At 40.2% G+C, this 21,520-nt stretch overlaps 1 protein-coding gene across 4 annotated transcripts in view; it reads right to left on the reverse strand.

The window, feature by feature from the left end:
• Nucleotides 1-21,520, reverse strand: part of Vps41 (VPS41 subunit of HOPS complex) — a 153,511-nt gene that overhangs the window by 11,056 nt on the left and 120,935 nt on the right. For all 4 annotated transcript variants that reach the window (XM_034510345.2, XM_034510346.1, XM_076939332.1 and 1 more), the window contains 7 exons: nt 21,296-21,388; nt 20,241-20,368; nt 18,885-19,029; nt 8,290-8,331; nt 7,673-7,723; nt 4,839-4,976; nt 1,271-1,325 (listed from right to left, as the gene is read on the reverse strand). In XM_034510345.2, the coding sequence (XP_034366236.1) occupies nt 1,271-1,325; nt 4,839-4,976; nt 7,673-7,723; nt 8,290-8,331; nt 18,885-19,029; nt 20,241-20,368; nt 21,296-21,388 (652 nt within the window). The remainder of the gene's footprint in view (nt 1-1,270; nt 1,326-4,838; nt 4,977-7,672; nt 7,724-8,289; nt 8,332-18,884; nt 19,030-20,240; nt 20,369-21,295; nt 21,389-21,520) is intronic.

Raw genomic sequence — 21,520 nt, forward strand, 5'->3', positions numbered from 1 at the left:
ATTTTTAATAGAAAAGGGAATACAGTATTTATGTCTTGGCAAGATCAGGTAGCCACTCCACTGAACAGTGGAGTTGGAGGTAGGTTTGCTGGATTCTGCCTTCCTTCTCACAAGTCTGCAATTTCTTTTGGATTTCAAATTCTGATACAGTTAAGATTTTTTAAAGAACTTGGAAATCATTCTGTCTCTTCTGCTCATTGATCTACTGGCACTTCCTAATTTCCACAAGCTGTTACTAGAGCTCATGTAGAAGGCCTTATGTACTAGAAGGCCAACTGTCTGTCTAAGGCCTTCTCCCTTGTTCCATGCAGGAACCAGTAAAGGATCATGAATTAAGTCATCTACTGTTTCTAAAACATAATAAAAATGAATTCCAGCAGATACTTCCTGGAAGAACACAGCTGGGAGAAGTAAGTGGATGAGCTACCTGAAATTGTGAAGAGCGGCCCAAAACAGTGCTCAAGTAGAAAATAGTCTCAAGTAGCTCTCCTACAGAAAGCAGATTGAGGCTGACGCTGACCATCCATGAATTACCCACTCTATGCACAGGAATAAGAGACCTGGGTTAATTTTCAACCAAGGCCCAGGGAGCCAGTGACAGTGAGTGGTGTGTGAAAGAAAGCTGTGGTGTGGGAAACATGGCAGGCAGGCAGGGAAATGATGCCAGAGAGACGGCTCACAGTTAGTCTATGCACAGCTTCTTCATGAGATCTTCATGAGCACATGAGATCCTCAGTATAATCCGCACTGCTCTGGAAGACAGGGAAGTCTGGTCCCCTGGTGTACACTGTATACAGGCTATGCATGTCTGGAGGTAGGTGCCAGAGGAAGAGGGGGCACTGAGAGCTACAACACATCAGGAAGCTTCTCTCTTGCTCCAAAGCCTCATATTCTAGTTATTAAGGAGGTGAGTTTTGAAAACAGAATTTGTTTCATATCAATGTGTGGTAAATATGAACCAGTTATAAACTAAAGGGGAAAACAACCCAAAATATGTCCGCCCATCTACAGTTTTATCTGTTATGAAGTGTGATACACATTTGTTTGCTTGTTGCTTCTTTTATTACACGTTTGCTAGATGTTCTTTCCAACACACGGCTCCAATAGCTCTTGCTACTCAACTGGGCTCTGAACTCTCCTGTTCCCTGCATTATGTTTTATATACAGTAGGCCTAAGGTCCACAAATCTGTGTCCATTCTTACATGCTTTACAACAAATCCTCACCCCATTCCTTTGTTTATGGGCCTAAAATGAACAAACATTACTTACTCAGAAGGTAAACTGTCTCTTCTACAAAATTTCTTTGTTGACAGATCTCAAGAGCCTTTAATCAAAGCAGGGAGAAATGTTACTATACAGGAAATGTTACCAAACAGGAAAAGAATATTAAGAGAGTCACTTAAAGTCACTTACAAACTTGGAAGTTTTTTTCATTTTTTTTTTTAAACAAAACCAAACAAACCACATCTCTGTGGACCTCTGCGTTCATTCACCTCCTGGTGGATGAATCTTGATCTACACAATGGAACTGAGAGCACACAGAGCAATGTAGCATTCTCTAAGTAGAAGCAGAAGCAATGCTGGGAGGAGCTTCCCCTATTAAGCTTTCTCTCTAGTAGATTATATTCTGAAGTTTATAGCGTTGCTTCCAATCGAATCTATAGTCATTTGTACAAACTGTCTCCTCATAGACTGTATAAAGATGGACTGTGTACTGATGAACAACACAATCACTCTAAAGCAAATGGCATACATTTACTATGCTCTCCCTGCTGGGTGCTGAAAGGTCATGTTGAACCAAGGAAGCGGAGGGAAGGATGATAGTATCATGCCATGATGACACTTAAGGAGACAAAGAAAAAGCCTAGAAGCAAAGAAGCAGGAGAAGAGACAGTAAGTCCACTGGAGGCTCTTGGGCACAAGTAGGGTGATACAGAAATGACCAAATATCTTTCCATGACTAACACAATGCAGAGGAAAGGACCATGTGCATGGAGAAGCAACACTGAATTCATGCTGTTCTCCTGTGACAAACTCCATGGAAAGGTAGCATTTGAATGTGGTACTCTTTAAACCATATCTCATAGACCTCCCTCCTGCATTACCTGCATGGTGACCCACAGCCTTGTCCAGCCATCCTAGTGTGGCCTTATCCTCCCTGACCACCTCTGCAGTGTCCCCCTTTCTAAAGCTTCCTCCTCAATACTTCCTACCCTAGGAAGAACTGGAGACAAATATTGCCACAGGTCCTACACTGGACCAGACACTGTAGGCATTCCTCCAGCTTCATTGTGCATGTGGGCTCATGATTCTTTATCACTATGAAAGCTAAGCAGTCACATTAGTCATGTGACTTCCCTCTGCAGGGACCATGTGTACACCAATCCCTATGCTTAGCACAATGCTGAGTGCACAGTGGGTCTGTAATGAATACTTTTTCAAATGAGGACTCAATAAAGGTTTCAGAATAATTTAACTGGGTTGCATATTTAAAGTAGTTATTTAGAAACCATCAGCCAGCCAGGTTGTTTTGAAAATAATCAAAGCCAAAAAAAAAAGAACAGCTTGAGTTAATTATCCCTTTCTGCTCTGTGATCTACCTTAGGAAACAACAGCATGAGCTACGCTTGATATTTTGATGCTTGCCTTAAAATTTTCCTGTAGACTATATTTACATCATGTAAGAAATAGGGTGGGGGTGTGGGGCTGATCACAAAGGTCACTGCACATAAATAGGTAGGTAGATAGGTAAGTAGGTAGGTAGGTAGATAGGTAGATAGATAGATAGATAGATAGATAAATGGGAACATCACCATAGTCTAGAATTGAGATGAAATAAGGATGTTTCAAGTCACATGTACCATTTAAGCCAGAAATGATAAGCCTCACTTGAATGGTTCATTACAGAAGCCACTTACTCTTAAGTAGATATTACAGTTTACATTAATTTGCCATGGTTTAGATTCTCAATGGTCAGTATGTTAACTGCTTATGCACCCTCAGGGATAATCCGAGCCTACTGAGCACACCACCTGACACTGTTACAGCTTATATGTGAGTATATGTCTCAATCTTGTGCCAGTCTCCTGCCAGGAACCATAGTTGTCAAGAGTTCAACAAGTCATGTTACATAGAGGATAGCTTTCTATAACACCAATTCTTTGAAATTTAAATTTCCTATGTTATCAAAAATATTTTTGAACAGATGCTAACAGTATCTTAAATTACTCTTCTTAAAAACGATGAGATTCTAGAAATATCTAGGAATTTTAGTGAAACATAAAGTATTACCAGGGCAAAGATTTCTTCTATTATTGACACAAATGTGACAATGCGACATCATCTTTATTTTAGGTCCTCCAATGTTTGGACACTGTGATCCCTCTAGAGGACTTTAGAGGGAAGGAAAGATAGACAGATAGACACAAGAAAGAGAGAGAGAGAGAGAGAGAGAGAGAGAGAGAGGAATTTTAGAAAAAAATAAAGGTTTAAAAAAGTAAGATAACTGACAGAAATTGAGTAAAACAGGATGCAAATGTAGTATTCTGACTCTCCTTTTTTGATTCGGAATAAAGGAAAAAGGGAAATTTCAGGGTATTATAAGGAACATTGTCAACTGTAATTAAACTATGACTCCTATCTAGCCTTGACTCTGATGTATTCTAGCTAATCTTTCTTTTAATCCATTAGTGAAATTTTATCAACTTTGTGTCAATGGTGTGTTCACCCAAATTACACACACTGTCACCTCATGAATGTTGTTTAATATGAGATCATACATTCAGTTATAAACCTACCAACGCTATAAGGATTGGAACATCCTGTAGGCATGATTAAATCACAGGATCACATCTGTAAATTACAGACCGAAGACATGTTTGCAGCTGTATTTTTCTTGATGCTTACAATGCTAAGTAAAGCCTTTGCTGTTGTTTTAATTAACATTTTAAACCTGAAAAACAATTCTTCAGCATAGTGAAGAATAACAGCCTAAGGTTCAGAGGCCTAGTTTCCATGTCTACTCTCAGCTTCTTAGCCCTGGTCTACAGCTGCCCTGTGTAGACCCCTAGCATACCTATAGTTGCCCCACTCACATCCTCAGTCCTAGCTTATAGCTGTCCCATTCACATCCCACACCTAGCCTACACCTGCCCTGTTCACACCCCCAATCCTAGCCTATAGCTGCTCTATATTCATAACCCCAGTTCTAATCTACAGCTGCCCCATTTACACCCTCAATCCTAGCCTATACCTGTCCTGTTCACACCCCCAATCCTAGCCTATAGCTGCTCTATTCATAACCCCAGTTCTAATCTACAGCTGCCCCATTCACACCCTCAATCCTAGCCTATACCTGTCCTGTTCACACCCCCAGTCTCAGCTTGTTAAGTACCAGATGCCTCCATCCTCCTAAAGATACTTTTGTGGAGATGAAACAGTATTAAGCAAGGGAAAACACAATATATGATAAAAAGTGTGACTGATGTACTAAGGAACGTGACAGACACATGAAGGAACAAACTGTCCTTTAAAACAGTGGTACTTGTTAGAAATTGTTACAGAGTCAGTAGCTCCCTTGCAATGAACAATTCAAAAAAAAAAAAAAAAAAACCAAAAAAACCTTATCATTGACTTTTAAGTTGAGGAACTGTGGTGATTCTAAATCCTGGAAATCTGTGACTGAATAGCTGGAGTCCTCACAGGGCTTCTGATATACTGGTAGTATCAGAGTCACTGTAAACTTTCTGGTTGAACACAGGCAGGGAGAGAAGACTGACAAATGGTTTATGAAATAACAACTATTTCTGATGGTTCTACATGGGGGCCAGCGACTTACCTTTTCAAGTGGGCAATGGGTACTGTCTCGGAGAAAGGGAAGTAGGTTTGGTCGATCATACTCGGCATACAGACTGATCTGTTTCTCATGGTAGCGCTGTCCCTTATGATGGTCTCTCTTGAAGAGCTTGTGCAAATACTAAACAGAACAAGGTAATCCACAATAAGAGAATAAGAAGAACAAAATCCTTGGTTAACTTTACTACTTTTGAGTGTTGACACCTTCCACAGCAGTTAGGAGATGTGTTCTCAGAAGCAGGAAGACCCTCTAGGTGAAGAGGAGTGTGAAGAATGCCTATGAACAGATTCTGAAGATCCTGGCTGGTCAATGACAACTATGGAAAATTAGATACGTCCTTATCCAACTGCAACTGGGGTCTTCACATGCACAAAATGTCACTGGGTTGTCATAACTGTCAAAGCAATTGCCATTTGTGCCTTACACAGAAACACGCTTGGCATACGCTAAGCACTACACAAGCATTAGTGATGGTAAGACTTAACATCATCATCTGCTTGCTCCAGAAATCAACTGCCCACATAGCAGTCTTGGATGATAATAATTCTATTCTTGGGTCTGGGCAGATGTCTCAATGTTAAGAGCATAGCAATGCAGACGACTGGGAAAAGACTGGGTTGGGTTCTGAACATCCACATGGCAGCTTAGAAATGTCCATAACATAACTCCAGTTACAGGGGATGTGACTTCCTCTTCTGGTCTCCATGCATACCAAGAAACCCATAGTGCACTTACATACATTCAGGCCAAACATTCTTACACATAAAATAAAAATAAGTCTTTAAAAAGTCTTTTTCTTTTACATGAAAAGACACAGGGTCACAACATAACTGTTCTAAAAAACCACAGAAGGAACTAAATTAATCATTATATACTTCATATACCCATTTTTAGAGAATTAATGTGATCTTTCTGCAATTAAATTGCACCATATTGATGGTACCAGAAAGCAAAAACAAGTAATACAAGTACAGTTGTTTCAAACAGTTGGACTCCAAAGGGAATTTTTTTTCTTTGTTTTTACTAAAAAAGATTGAGTTTATTACATAATACCACAAAATAGATACTTAGTGTTAATGTTAAATACAAACACAAGCCTATAACCCACCAGATGAAGGGAGACATGATCACATTAATCACATAAAGTACACTCAGGCCACGAGTGTTTGTAACCAGGTGAATAGGTTCGTAATAGACAAAGAGCCTTGGTTTGCCTCCAAGTGTGAGTTTGGTGCTATAGACCATGCTGAGACCTACCTATGTATTGCAGGAGTCATCTTTTGGGGTGCTCACTTTTGTCTGGAGGGCAAGAAGGGGACATGGAACAGCCACACTGAGGTCATTTGCTGGGCTAAATAAAGTCTGATGAGGACTGCTAACAGGCTGCTTGCAGTGGGGTCTAGATGTGGCCAGGACATGGTGCTTTCCCTGAGAATGTGCTTACCAGTCACGTGTAATACCAACATTACACTTCCAGGTAACAGGTTGACTATTTGAGTGTGATAACTGCCACGCTTTTCACTGGCGACACTGTTGCATAGTAATGCTTCCCATAGCTCTGTTATAGCTTAAACAGGTCAGAAATTGCTCTATAAGCAGTTTTATGATGACTAGAAGAGTGGAGCCTTGCTTGGGCAAGCAGGTAATCTTGAGGGTCTTTTGGTCATAAAAGCTATGGTAATAGTATCTGCATTAAATCCTGAGCAATAAACAAAACCAGAATATATACAGCGTACACTCCCATCTGTGAATCCTCAGGGCCTTCAGCATAGCGGCTGACTCTCAAATAGAACATTATACTTTCAGAGCAAAGATTATCCCTACTGGGATAATCCCCATGGCCACTCAAGCATTTCTTATGTTTTTAAAGTATATAGAAAATATCTCCTTGTGCTGGTTGTGTTTCGTTAACTTGTCACGAACTTAGACATATCTAGGAATAGGAAATTGTAACTGGAAAAAATACCACCACAGGATCTGTAGACAAATCTGTAGGCCATTTTGTTGATTAATGATTGATGTAAAGGGCTTTACCTACTGTGGCCCTTGCCACCCCTGGGCAGGTGGTCTTAAACTCTGGAAGAATGCAGACTGAGGAAATTATGAGGGCAAGCAGTGCTCCTCCATGGCTTCTGCTTCAGGGCCTCCTTACAGGTTCCTGACTTGAGTTCCTGGTTTGCCTCCCTTCAGTGATGGACTGTGACCTGAGAGTTGTTCTAAGAATGAACCCTTTCCTTACCATGTTGTTTTTGGTCATGGTATTTGAGCACAGCAATAGAGACCAAAGACATTATTCCTGCTCTACTCCCTGGATGACATGATACATGGAATCAAAGGAGCCTCCGAAGAAATCTAGACTAACACCCTTCATAATACAGTCAAACCTATACAGAAGAGTTAGGCTAAGCTGTAGTGTGGGTGAGAGAAGCTATAAATCTGTTCCTGGACACAGAATGCCAGGGCTTGGTATCTATGCTGTACTACTGGCCTGTGCTGTGACTTCTGACATGAAAATATTTAATAACAACTACAGAGGAAAGACACTTACTCTCAGGCAAAGAATAGTAGAAAACAGAACATATATTTTTATAAAGGTCCCAACTCAGTTGTAAATCAAACTCCAACCACTTGTGCTATGATTAGTTCCTCATTAGAGTTATATCATGCATCCATTGTAGAATACCTGCACACTGTCTGTGGTCAAATCTCCAACCTGAACAGTGCTCTCTAAGAAATGGTCCCTGCATGGACACCCCCACAGATACACAGGCATCGCCTGCTGGTGGATTAAAATGGCAAAGGAGACTAATACTCACTACATGCTGCAGTTCTGGTCTGTCTTCTAATTCTTCTACCACTTTTTTAATCTGAGGAAAAAGAAAAATTAAAAAGCAGTTACGAGACAATCATATTTACAAATCATCTGAGGCACTTTCTTGGAGGCACAGTACTACATACACTTACCTACACATAACACATTATGGCCTGAATGTGCCTTGTTCCCACCAGAACTTGAGTCCATGCTTGACTCTTAATGTGATTGCTAAAAGGGAGTGGGGCTCTTTCTGAGGAAGGGCCTAGTAGGAGGTGACTGATTATCATACAAAGGGACCAAACTAGACTCTGAGTGGGATAGGTTGTCTGAGAGCATACAGTTCTAAAAGAGCAGACCTGGCTACAGATGTCTTGTATGTATCTTCTTTCTTCCAGGGTATAAACCTGACCTCTCACAAGAGACAGGCTCATCCTATGTCCTGATATGTGACACCCCACAATGATCTGTCACTCTGCCAGCAAGAAGGCCATCACCAAGTATAGCCTCTTGACCTTGGTCCAGACAGAAAGCCAGGTAAACCTCTTTTCTCTCAGGGATGCAGTCTGCAACATGTTATTAGCAACAAAGAACGGGTCTATTACATATGAAAAGACTCACTGAAATTTTATCTTCATTGTCCAAAAGCATGTCAACAGCTTTCTGAAATATAAATACAGACATAGTCACTTGTCTGCCACACAAGAACACTAAACACACTGCAGTCCATAAACTACCAGTTTATACAGGGTGAGAGGCCTTATTTCTTATACTTAAGAAGCACCAAGCTTCATACACGGTCTGTATATAAAATGCCATTTGTAGAGGAATGCACATTCAAATGTGTCTTAATCCAAGTTCCGTGTGCTTTGTACATTGTTAAACTGCTGTGATGCTCTATTTTACCAAATGTGATAGTTCCTAATGTATTCAAAATAGGCAAGGTGTTCTAGCCCTTTGATGTGTCAGCTATGTTTACATTTCCATGTGATCCTTGGTAGCTCTGGAGAATGTCACATTACCACAATCACAGAAGTGAGTAAGGGTTGGGCTGAGAACAGGTTAACCCCAGGGAAACAAGTGAAATGTCTGATTCCCAAGTACATAAAACTGGTGGACATTTCTACACCATTTATTGCATTCATAAAACACCAACTAGTTTACAACAAGAGGTAATGGGACGGCAGCCCAACAGACAGAACACCCCGATCTTGCTGACTCTGTTACTGGTATCTCTTCCAAATGTCATTTCTCTCTATAAATAAGGGTGTTTGATTATTCCAAAGATCTTTTCTAACTAGAAAACTATGATCCCTTAACTTTGGTTCACATTCTTTAAACAGCAATGAGTTTCAGTTCAGCCATCTTTCCCCACTAGTGCATATGGTAGACTTTCAAGACACAGGAGAAAATGGATAAGGAAAATATAATTAATTCTTCTAAATCACATACTTGTTGAATGTACATGCACACATGTGCACACGCATGCATGCCTCAGAGCTTGTGTAGCCAGAGGATAACTTAGAGGAGTGGGTTCCCTCCTTCTACCTCAAGGACCCTAGGGATTAAACTCAGGTCTTCAGGCTTGGTGACAAGTGCCTTTACTGTCTGAGCACTCACTCACTCTGGAACTATATTTTATATGAGCATCTCATCTTTTTTATTAGTGCATTTCTGCCGAGTAATGGGTTTCATAAGGTGTTCATACAAGTATGTTACAAACTTTGACTACATTCATACCCCATACTCTTTTGAATTCCTGTCTTGCTAGTCCCTTGGTTCTCTCAGCCAGCCTGCCTGCCTGCCTGCCTCCGTCCATCCGTCCCTCCCTCCCTCCCTCCCTCCCTCCCTGCCTCCCTCCCTCCCTCCCTGCCTCCCTCCCTCCCTCCCTCCCTCCCTCCCTCCCTTCCTTCCTTCCTTCCTTCCTTCCTGTTATTGTGAGACGGGGTCTCACTATGTAGCCTTGACTTGCCTTAAATTTGACATGTAGACCAGGTTGGCCTCCAACACAGAGACCCCTCCTCCTGCCTCTGCCTTCAAGGGCTGACAATAAAGGTGTCTACTTCTACACCAGATGCTTTCAGTTTTAATTCTGCTTTCATCACACACACACACACACACACACACACACACACACACACACACACTTTTATATGTCTTTATAAAATCTAAGATTCATACACATGAAAATTTGATTCCCCTTACTTTGTTTAACATGATCTTTTGTTGTCTACGGCTGAATAAAACTCCACTGTGCATATATACCACATCTTTATTCATTCATCTGTTGACAGAAATTTACACAGAGTCTTTTAATGTGAACACTGTATATAGTACTGTGAGAAGCAAAAGACTTGCCACTGAGCCCTTCAGGTGTGAGACCGCACAAGTGTGACAGCTGGGTCATATGCTTTTTTACCTTTGCAGGACCCACAGTGCTGACTCCACACTAGACTAAATCACACTCTTGCAAAGAGCTTCTGTTCCTCATTGTTTACTTAATGAAAGCCACACCAACTATCACTCTGAGATGAGAGGGCATTTTTTTAATACACTTTTAACTTGAATTACTTGGTGGCTAAAGATGAGCTTATATTTCCTGTATACTGGTCATTTGTACATCTGTTCTGTTTATCCTGTTAGTTGGAGTCTGCTTCCTTACTATTTGCTTTCTGAATTCATTATTTATTCTACCACAGTTTTCTATCTGGAGGCCATCTTTTGACTCATTTCCCTTGCTGAAACCTTTTAATGTTATGCAATCCCATGTTAATTTTCAGTTTTATTTTCTGAATTACTGAGTCCTCTGCAGGTCGCAATGTCACCAGGACTGTTGCCCCCGCCCCTCAAGATGGTGGGATTTAGTGGTAAAATTGAAGGCAGCAGATTTCTCCCTAATTACTTGTTATTGAAAAGCAATACAATACAATTTAAGGACATAGGCTTTAGTTTGCAGCCTTATGCTTTGCAACGTAAAACTAATACACTGTCATTCTGAATCAAACTGCTGCTAGGCTATCAAGATGACATAGGGGATAGAGGCATATGCTTGCTCTACAGTCCTGACTACCTGAGCTTGATCCATGGAATCCATGTAATGTAGGAGAGAACCGACTAGAAAAAAGATGCTTTTCAGAAAGTCTTCCCTATGCTAAATCTTTGAATGTTTACCTTGTGTTTTCCTTATCAATTTCAATTTTCAAGTTTTACTTAGACCCATGTTGAACTACCTTTTGCACAGGGTGAGAGATGAGGGTGGGATCACATCTGCCTTCTTCATGTACATGCCCAGTTTCCCAGCACCATTTGCTGAAGAGGCTTTCTTCCAATGAATGTTCATGGCATCTTTGCTGGAAACCTGGTGCCAACTCTGTGGCTTTATTCTATTGCACTGGTCCACATATCTGGCTTGGTACCAGAATGGTCAAGGTTTTGTTACCATGACACTCTACGGTAAGTTTATGGACTCTGGTGGTTTCCTAAACATTGTTCTTTTTTCACAGTTACTTTAGCTATTTTGCGCTTCCACTCAGATTTTAGAATTTTTTTTTTTTCTAGTTCTGTAAAGAATGGCAATGGAATTTTGATGGATTTGCATTGACTCTCTACATTGATTGGAGTGATTATATTAATTACTCTTCTTGTGACAAAGTGCCTGATAAAAGCAACTTAAGGAAGGAAAAACAAAGAATTGAAAAAAGGAGGGAAGGAAAAATGGAGGGAGTGAGAGAGGGAGTGAGTGAGAGTAGGTTCTTTTTGCCTCATAGTTTGAGATTATAACATATCACAGCAGGGAAGTCTTGGCAGCAGCAGGAGCTGGAGTTTGAGGCAGCTGGTCCCATGATATATCCAGAGTGAGGAAACAAAATTGTCTGTGCTCAGGTCACTGTTTACTTTTGACTTAGTCCAGGACTCCAGTCCAGGCGCTACCCATTTTTATAGTGGGCCTTTGCACCTCAATTATACAGAAACTCCCTTCCGTCTAGTCCAGTGTATTCTCTTAAGTAATTCTAGACCCTGTGTAGCTGGCCATCAGATCAATCAAACATCAGGGCAATAGGTGTTCTTTCACAACAGTAACTTCAGAGTCAGAAGTGTATCCAGGTCTTCCCACCAGTGCTTTAAAATGTACATTCTAGAGGTGTGCAGGTTTGAATAAGAATAACCCCATGGACTCATACATGGCCATCGGAAAATGGCTCTACCAGAGAACAATTAAAAGTGTGGCCTTGCTGAAGTAGGTGTGGCCTTACTAGAAAAAGTGTGTCACTGGGGGTAGGCTTTAGGGTTTTGAGGGCCTCACCCAGGCTCAGTGTCTGCCTCTCTCTGCTGCCTTCAGATCCAGATGTAGAACTCTCAGCTATCATGTGTAAGTTCACACAGCCATGCTCCCAGACATGTGGATAATGGACTAAACCTCTGAAACTGTAAGCCAACCGCAATTAAATACTTCTTCTATAAGAGATTCCATGACTAAGACAAGAGGTCTTTCACATTCTTGACTAGATTTATTCCAAGGTTTGTTTGTTTGGTTTTGTGTGTGTGGTGTGTGTGTGTGTGTTTGGTTTTTTTTTTTTTTTTTTTGGAGGGGGAGAAGGTATTTTATGAATGTGTTTTTGTTGTTGTTGTTGTTTTTTAAAAACAACCCTTGTTGATTTCTCAGCATGTTTGCTTCACTCTACAGGAGGGTGACTGGGTTTTGCATGTGGATTTTGGATCCTGCTACTTTGCTGAAAGTTTTGATCAGATCTAAGAGTTTCAGTGGCATTTTCTGTTATGTATAGGCACATGACTGCAAATAAGGATGCTTTGTTCCTTTCCTTTACTCAAATCTCTTTCATTTTCTCCTTGTCTTGTTCCACCTAAGACTCCAAGTCAATCCACCAGCTGGAGAACTTAGAAATCTTTCTCTTATATACAACTTTTCTTTGGATTTTTTCCTTTGTAGTATGTTTAAGTCTGTTGGGCTTTGTCCTTACCATGGTTAAACTCTGTTTCTATTTCTATTTTTGTTTTATCATGAATGAATGTTGAGCGTTCTCAGATGTTTTCCAAGGGTCCCTTTCTACACTTACCCTGGTGAAGTTGTGATTTCTGTCCTTGAGTCTGTTAACACATGTTACACTTATTGAACCATTCTTATATTTCAGGAGTGAAGTCAACTTGATTCTCAAGAAACATTTTTCTAGTAAGCAGAATTCACTTTTAAAGTATTATGCTGAGATCTTTGGCATTTACACATATCTGGGAGACTGGCCTGCAACTGTCTTTTGTGTGTAAGTATCTTTTTACATGGTTATGATATCAGGGCAATGCTGACAACATAAAAAGAGGTGGGCAGACTTCCTTCCCTTTCTGTTTAACTATCTGAAGGACACAGTCTTAATTTTTCACTAAAGGTCTGTCAGAATTCAACTGAGAATTCATCCCAGCCTAGGTTTTTATAGTTGGATTATGTTTTATTTCTTCAATCACTTCATGTTCTGTGATATGGCTGTTTAATTTGTTCACAGCCTCATGGTTTACCTTTAATAAGTGTGTATCTAGAATTTTTTTGTTAGTTTGACTACAGTTTGCCAAAGTTTATTTTTTCAAAGAACCAAGTAATGTTTCATAATTTTTGTACTGTTTTCTTATTTCAATTTTATTTCTGCCATGATTTAAAACAATTTTAAATTTTATGTACCTGAATGTTTTGCCTGCATGTATGTGCACCACTTCTGTACCCAGTGCTCATGGAAACAAGGCGGCATTGGGACCTCTGAACAGGAGTTAGAGATAGATACGAACTTGCATGGTGGTGTTAGAAAACACTAAACCATCTCCAGCTGCATTCTCCCGTGTTCTATTATTTTTTCCATCTAGTGATTTGGGGTTGGGCTTGCACTTATTTTCCACGATCCTGGCATGAACCATTAAGTTGTTTATTTGAGATCTCTGGTGACTTTAATGTAAACACCTATTTACACAACCTTCCTTCTTAGAACTACTTTCCCTGTACCCTGTGCTCTGATCCGCTGTTTTCATTCTCATTTGTTTCTAGGGAGTTTTATTTTCCCTCCTGATTTCTGTGGTGCTCTACTCAATACTCAACAATGTGTCATTTAATCTACTCAAGCTTGTAAATTTTCTTTTTACTGAATCCAGTTTTATTCCATTGTGATAAGACAGAATAAATTGTTTCAATTTTGTTGTATCTGTTAAGCCTTGCTTTATGTTAATATAAACTGTGGTATGCTTTTAAAAGTTCCATGGTTCCTGAGAATGTGTATTGCACACTACACGAGTGCAAATTTGTGTAGATATGTGAGAACTCTCTTTGCTCTATGATGCCACTTACCTCTCCCCTCTGATTCTTTTTAAAATTATGTGTGGATGACCTGTGTATTGACAGGAGTGAGACATTGAAGTCACCCTCCATTATTGTCTTAGACAAACTGCCATTGCATCCAGCACTGTTTTTTTCATGAAGCAATGTTCAGTGTACAGATGGTCAAAATTGTCAGATCTTCCTGATGGGCTTCCCTGAATATGAAGTGACTTTATTTTTTCTAATTTCTGTTTGAAGTTCATTTTGTTTGACATAACAGCATCACCTGCCTGCTTTCAACATTCTATTTGTTTGGAATACTCTTTTCTATCTTCTTACCTTAAGACTCTATTTGTCTTTGCACATGAGGTAGAATTCTTACAGACAAGGTACTGTTTTAATCCAATGTACTAGCTTGTGTCATTAAAAATAATTGTTTATTAATTTTGTTTTCAAGGATGTGTGTGTACAGAAGACAGAAGATTCAAGAATTGGTTCCCTCCTCTATGATGTGGGTTCATAGGATTGAGCTTAGGCTGTCAGGTTTAGTGACAGGTGCCTTTATCTGCTGAGCCATCTCGCCAGCCCTAGTCTGTATCTTTTGACTGGAAAGTTACCGCCATTAATACTGAGCCACTACTGGAAGTGTGTATCAGTGGCTGTAATATGGTTGTTTTGAAATGTCTGGTTCTTGGGCTAGTCTCATGTGTGCATCAGTTGCTGTAGTGCACTTTGTTTCCTCCTGGGACCTCGGAGTATGCTCACCTTTCTCTTCAGTGTGTATATTTCTTTCAAGAATATTCGGCAGTGCTGACTTAGTACTCATGAGTCCCTTCAGTTTGTCTTTATCAGGAAAAAGTATTCTTTCTCTTTTAATTTTCATGATAGCTTTGTCAGTTCTTACATCCTTCCTAGCTTGGGCTGCATGTACCTTCATCTTAAAGAGTTTCCTGTTGTCACACTCATGGTCTGCCTTTGCAGCTGATTCATTTTCTTGGGCAGCTTCTAAACATTCTTTATTTATTCTACATAATTAGTGTTTTTAACGGATAACATAATGTAGAAAATGTCTCTTCTAGTCTTACTGGTTTAGCATTTTAATTAGTTTTGGTATCTACATGGCCCTCTTTCCCCCTACACTTGGGAAATGTTATGCATGACCTTATTATTATGTCTGCATTCAGCCTGACGTTTCTTGTTCTCATGTTTATGATTTTGGTCATTTAATAGTGTCCCATAGATCTCACCCGGCTCTGCTCAAAATGTGTATTCTTTTTCCTTGTTTGTGTGTGAATGCTTTAGTTCATCTACCTTATTTTCCAGACCCAATTCTGTTATCTACTTGATCCATGTTGGTGAGCCTTCCCACTGAGTTATTTTATTTCCAAAATTTTGTTTTGAGATTTTCAGTATTTCTAGCTCTTTAATGAATGTATCCTCCAATATTCCATGTTTATTTTGCTACTCCATTCAACTGTTAATTTGTATCCTGACCCAGTTCAATAAGAAGTTTGTGTCTTCTTTGTTTTAAATTCCTTGTTTTGGTCTGCATATTTCTTGTGTATTTGTACTGGTATGTATACATGTGGGGTTGGATTTATTTCTTTTTAATCACAATATTCTTTCAGTGAAAGTATCTGGAATGTTCATGTGGAACTAACATGTAGCATCCTCACTTACTCTCAAGCTGGAGACAAGTTCAGGAACTGCAGCCTCCGTCCACATGCTTTGGACATGAGGCAGTCTCTAATATTGCTTCACATGCTCAATACTAACTGTAGAAGCAACCACAATAGGCAGGCAGGTCTGCTATGCAAACACAGTAATAGTGAAAAGAACAAGTGCCGCTTCTAACTCGGTATGATATGAGGAACTTCCTTCTAGAGTTGTCTGTTTGGCATCCTAATGCCTCCTGTATTTGGATAGCCATCTCTTTCTCTGGATATGAGAAATATCCTGCCAGGATTACGAAAATAACAACTATAACTTGAAGTTCTCCTTTTTCTATGACTCATAAATTTGGTGATAACTTTGGGTGGAGTAAATGGGCAGGGATATTATGATGTGCACTAAGATATTAAAAAATGTTGATAGGGAAAAATAAGATGAACAAGACCAGGGATTAGAATTGAAGCAACAAAAAATAGACAGAAGGCTAGGCCTGGTGGCACTTGCTTTTAATTCCAGCACTCAGAAGGCAGACACACATGGTTGTCTAGCCTGGCTGACACAGTGAGCTTCAGGCCAGCCAAGGGTACGGAGTGAGACCCTGGAAAAACAACAGTACCAAAACAAGACAACAACAACAAAAAAGAAACAAAAATTCAAATTCAATAAATAAAAGACAAAGGAGGCGAAAGTAAACAGGAAGTGGCAGTTGAGATACTGCTATGGAAAGGAGAATTTAAAGACGATTAAAGCTATAGAAAAGCTATAGAAACTAACGGATAAGAAGTAACAGAAAAATGCATGGGAGGTAAAATGGCGAGAAAATGAGGTACGAGTGACAGGGAAAATATATGGGGCCCAGCTCGGAGAAACAGTCATGAGAACACAGAATAGGTCAGAAACTGAAGGAATTGTCACAACATCTACCTATGCAATACGAAGAGAAAACAGTTCAGACATCTACATGAGTGACATTTTGTAAAGGAAAAAACCCTGGGACATAGAGGTAAATTGAGAAGCGTTATGGTGTTAGTATCTCCTCCTTGCTGGGTGATGTGAGGTCTAGCCTCTGTCTTATGGAGAAACCCTGGTGCTGGGAGCCCTGTTATTTGTACTATAGCTGCAGATCAAACCCGTTACACCAGATGGCTGCTATACAGTTTCTCTCAGTGGAGTTCAAAGAAGCGACTTGGGTTGAATTTCTGCACGTGTCAGTTAGTATCAGAGCTCTTGCCTTAGGAGTTTCCTAACCTAAGAATATGTCTGCATCCTCCTCTCCCACTACTTTATGGTGGTTGGGATGGCCATTCTTCCCCCAAAGGATTTCATGTCTGAAGCCCTGATATGGCCAATTTTGTAACTTCATTTGCTGCTTTGCTGGACAGGCTTGCCTGCCTTACCAGAACTCAGGCTATTTATTTGTCAGGCTTTGGGCTTAGCTTGAGAAGGTCTGCTCTCCTCCATCTCAGTTCAGGTCACCTATGTAGAGTTCCCATGGCTCTGCTGTGCTCTGGCTCAAATGTCCTGGTGGGTAGTGGGCAGGCTATGGGAGTTGCAGGGGTACTTAAGACATTTTTCTTTTGCTGTTGCTGTTTCTCGCCCTGTGCTTTGACTAGCTTCTCCTAGGATTTGCTGGTTCTTTGCCCCAGGTAGTAGTTTCCTAGTGTCTGTTCCATATAGCTTATTGGTCTTTTGATTTTGTTTTGCTCTCTTTTCTTCTAGAGTTTTCCTTTACTCTGTTCTTTGACTTGTCAGAGGGGAAGGAAGAACTCCCCTGTTCCCTGCAGCTTTGTTCAGTGCTCTGGGTGAAAGTCCGTAGGTGTTCTTGTGGCCTAGCATCCCACACTTCTGTGTTTATCTTGTCTTTTATACTTGACTAACACTGTGATCTTCTGCTGCCTTTCCATAATTTTCTTCAATTTTTGGAGATACAAGAAAGTGTGCCTGTTCCTGAGCTGCCATCTCCTTTCCTTCCTCAATGACATGCTTCTTTGTATTCCTTATATTCAGAATCTTCCCCCCACCACTCCCACCCCACACACACTCTTGAATGTCTGGGGCTGCATGACTCTCTGTAGGCCGATAGCCCCAACTGACCAGAAGCAACTCTGAGAAGTTGTTGTGAAGAGTACTGCTGCACAGAGCATCCTCAAGTATATATTGCTGCACAGAACATCCTCAGGTGTCCTGTGTTCCTTGTGAAAATGTGCTCATCTTTCTGGAGCTTGTAGAGAATACTTTATAATTTATTTTCCAAATGAAAGTCTTGTGTTAGTACTTTTAATTAGATTCATTTTTACAATGACTGGGGACAGGCAAAGGAGGGAAAGGAAGAGACAGGCAGAGGCAGAGAGGAAAAGAAAGAGAGAAAGGGAGAGAGGGTGAGTTGGAGAGGGAAGAGAAAGAGGTAAGGAAAGGGAGGAAGGAAAGGAGAGAGAGAGAAAGAAAGAGACAGAGAGAGATGAGAGAGAGAGAGAGAGAGAGAGAGAGAGAGAGAGAGAGAGAGAGAGAATGTATCACTTTGTGAAACCTCTTGTGAGCTGTGCAGAGTGTATAAGAAAGTTAACTGAGCAAACAGGAGGAGCAAGGCAGTAAGCAACATTGCTCCATGGTTTCTGCTTCAGCTCCTGACTCCAGATTCAGATTGTGAGTTCCTGCCTTGGCTTCCCTCAATGGATGGGGACAGAGTCAAGCCAACCTTTTCCTTCCGAGTGGATTTTGGCCATAGTCTTTATCACCACAAAATCACACTAGGACAGGGTCTAATGTTTAGACTCTAAACAGAAATTGATTTAAATTTTCATGTTGAGACAAAGATTAAAACAGTGCAATAAACCAAAGCATAGGTTATTTTTCTCTCTTATGAATCATTTGGATTGTTTTTGTTTTTAAAGTTCAAATACCTCTGCTAAAGCACTACATTGCTGTTGGAAGAGCTCAATGGAAGAAGCTGTGCTTACTATACTATATACAAGGCCCTGGGTTTGACCCCAGCTCTCTCCCACCAACACCACAAGAAAAGGGCCTGGCAGTTAGCTGCAATGGCTTTCTCAATAACCATGCAGAGAAAGGCCTTCAGAATGCCAGTGGCTAAAATAATATGGACAGTGTGTGGTGTGTCAGAGGGTACCAACCATGGCCAGCATATAGTTAAGTATGTGACTCACTTAGACAGGTAGCTACTGATTAAACCTTTGAATAGTTAATAGTTAATACATAGAAATAAGAAAAGTATTACCTCTGAATCAAAATCCATTAATAAAACAATTTTATCCTTGATGGAGCTGAAAAGGTTATGCTTGTGTATCAGTTGGAAGACATCTTTATGTCTTAATGTTAAGTATATTTCCAGAGCATTGCCATAATTTTTGTCGTAGGTGTACCTGGTAATAAAAAAATTAATACTTATTAATGGTAATAATTAAAATGCACAGAGATTATGTTTCATAATCATAAAAGCTGAAATAGTTGTTCAAAGAGTTTACTATGGCAAGTCTTCACTGAGACTTAAAATACATGGTCCCCTGGTACTCTTTTCAGAAGCCTGCCTTTCCTCTCACCAAATTTACAAAAATGTATAATATTCAAGTAATTACTTTTTCTTCTTGCAGCTTCAGCCTCTGCGTTGTATAGAAATCTATATTCCAGACATGAACCTATGGTCCAGAATGAAGGAAAAGCCCTTCTTAATCAATAGAGGAATTGGTCTGAATTCCTGTATAGTGTTCAGCTGACAAATGGGTTATATTTCAGAAGCTCATTTATAGGGGTGCTGCATAAAGCTGAAACATGTTTTTCCTTTGAAACAATGTTTTCACACTAAATCCTTCATGTAGGTGAGGAAAGCCAGTTGACCAGAAATTACCCTGCTGTTCATACTAACAGTGTTAAAGAATCCAGTGACAGCAGAAGACGCTTCTGATAGAAAACAGAGCGCTCTCCATTAGGATGCCACATCCATGACTCCCCGGTGCCAAGTCTCATGTGTCCTTTTCTCACCGTGCATCCTTTTCTCCAACTCTGACAGAACTGATCAGTGAGGGCAGTGTGAGGTTTGTGGTCCTGAGGAAGGCATGCAGCAGCCCTTCCTTCTCTGAATGGTCTGTGGTACACCATCTCGTGCCCTATACTGAGGCTCCTTGAGGGTCTAGATCATCTTTCTGTTTCAGACATATGGCACAAAGCCAGAAGGGAGTGCCCCCAAACAAAAAATATTCATCAAACATCACTTGCTAAGCCACAATATTCAAATCTGAAAGTATCTCTATAACAAAGTGAGTGTGCCCTGTAATTTTGCAGATAAAGATTCTGGTTCAGAAAAAAAGTAACAGACTTGTAGACTTAAGAATAATAGAATCCAGAACGTGGCTCACTGGGAGAGCCTGAGGGAGCCTGATACTCTTCTGTCTCCTCACCAGGACTCATCCATACCATTGCATTCTTCTGGCAAATAGATCATATTATATGCAGCTTCTTACATTCATCTCTAGTTACTCATTAAGACTTAAAACAAGGATTCCAATTAAGAGTAGATACAGGAAAATGAAAAGGCCTCGTCCCCATTCTGAGATTTCAAGAACTAAACCATACTCACAGTTCTGCCAGTGTTTTCAATAAAGTCTTGTTCTGACTGTCCTTCTTCAGGTGGTCTCGAACTGCTTGAACTATCACAGAATTGTTATACAGATCTCCAGGCCACTCTCTGACCAATGTGGCAAAGCCCTACGAGAGAAGAACAGCAGAAAAAGAACACTTTTCATAGTGTGGTACTGTAATGTTCACAATCTGCCCTCTCTTGCTCTTTATCCACTCCCCAGAGCAGGCCATGACAAGTTAGTGGGTTATAAGAGCACCTTCACAGGGTCCAGCACCTTACCCATGAAGGATGAATGCTGAGTAACCACAGTAGGCCTCTCTAGGTTTTCTATCCTTTTTGTTAGTCATCATGCCTATGCAATGAACTTTCCATAAATTGAAAGGTTCCATGCCAAGGTTTAGAGAACTTCCTGACTGGCAAAATGAAAGAAAAGAAAATGGAAAAGTTGGGACTCCAGAGAAGTGGCTCACCACTTCTGAGGACAGGTGAGGATGGGTTGGCTCAAACTCACATTCTCCTGTCTTGGCTTCTGAGTAGCTGGGGTTATAAGGGTGCACTACTGGGCCTAGATTTCTTCCATTTGCTTTTGGTTTTTGCAACCTGATCTTTAGTATTTGTACAGGACAGAAATTCTCATGGGGAGTTCTTATGTGTTTCTTATGAAACACTGCTACTTGATTCGTTATGTGATCGATCACTCATTTAAAACTAAACCTAAAGATGAGAAAAATGGAAAATAATACTTAAATTATTTCTATAGTTTAATGACAATAAAAATTATTTCTTTCTCAGTGGTACTAATGAAGCAAACATGACACAACGCACAGGAGAAAGTCTCCAAGCCCAACAGTCAAGACAGGCTGACTTTCTTCAGCCACAGCCAGAACAGGTTTCTGATAGGACAAGATTTAGTAGGATAATTTGGGTGATATAATTTAAAATCACTTTATATGAAATCCATATTACACCAACGTGAAGGCATAAACCAGTCAAATTTCTAGGCTTCATAACACATACTGAGAACAAGCCTTGTTTGTAGGAGAATTCCTTACCTCATAATCACTTTCTAGAAATTCATGCAAAATCATTTCATAGATGAGTGGTTTCAGAACTGGGTCCCCTCGAGGTAAATAGGGACTAATTGCCTGAGGAGGAAGAAAAAGTCCTTTCAGGAGTGGTAAACATGCAGACAACATAACAGCATAGTTTTAATCTTAGACATTTTAGGTATCAGAAAACTTTGGAACATTAGGAAAAGATTCAAATAAACACTGTTA

Source organism: Arvicanthis niloticus, chromosome 8 (assembly GCF_011762505.2).
Source record: "Arvicanthis niloticus isolate mArvNil1 chromosome 8, mArvNil1.pat.X, whole genome shotgun sequence".
NCBI classification, from domain to species: domain Eukaryota; kingdom Metazoa; phylum Chordata; class Mammalia; order Rodentia; family Muridae; genus Arvicanthis; species Arvicanthis niloticus.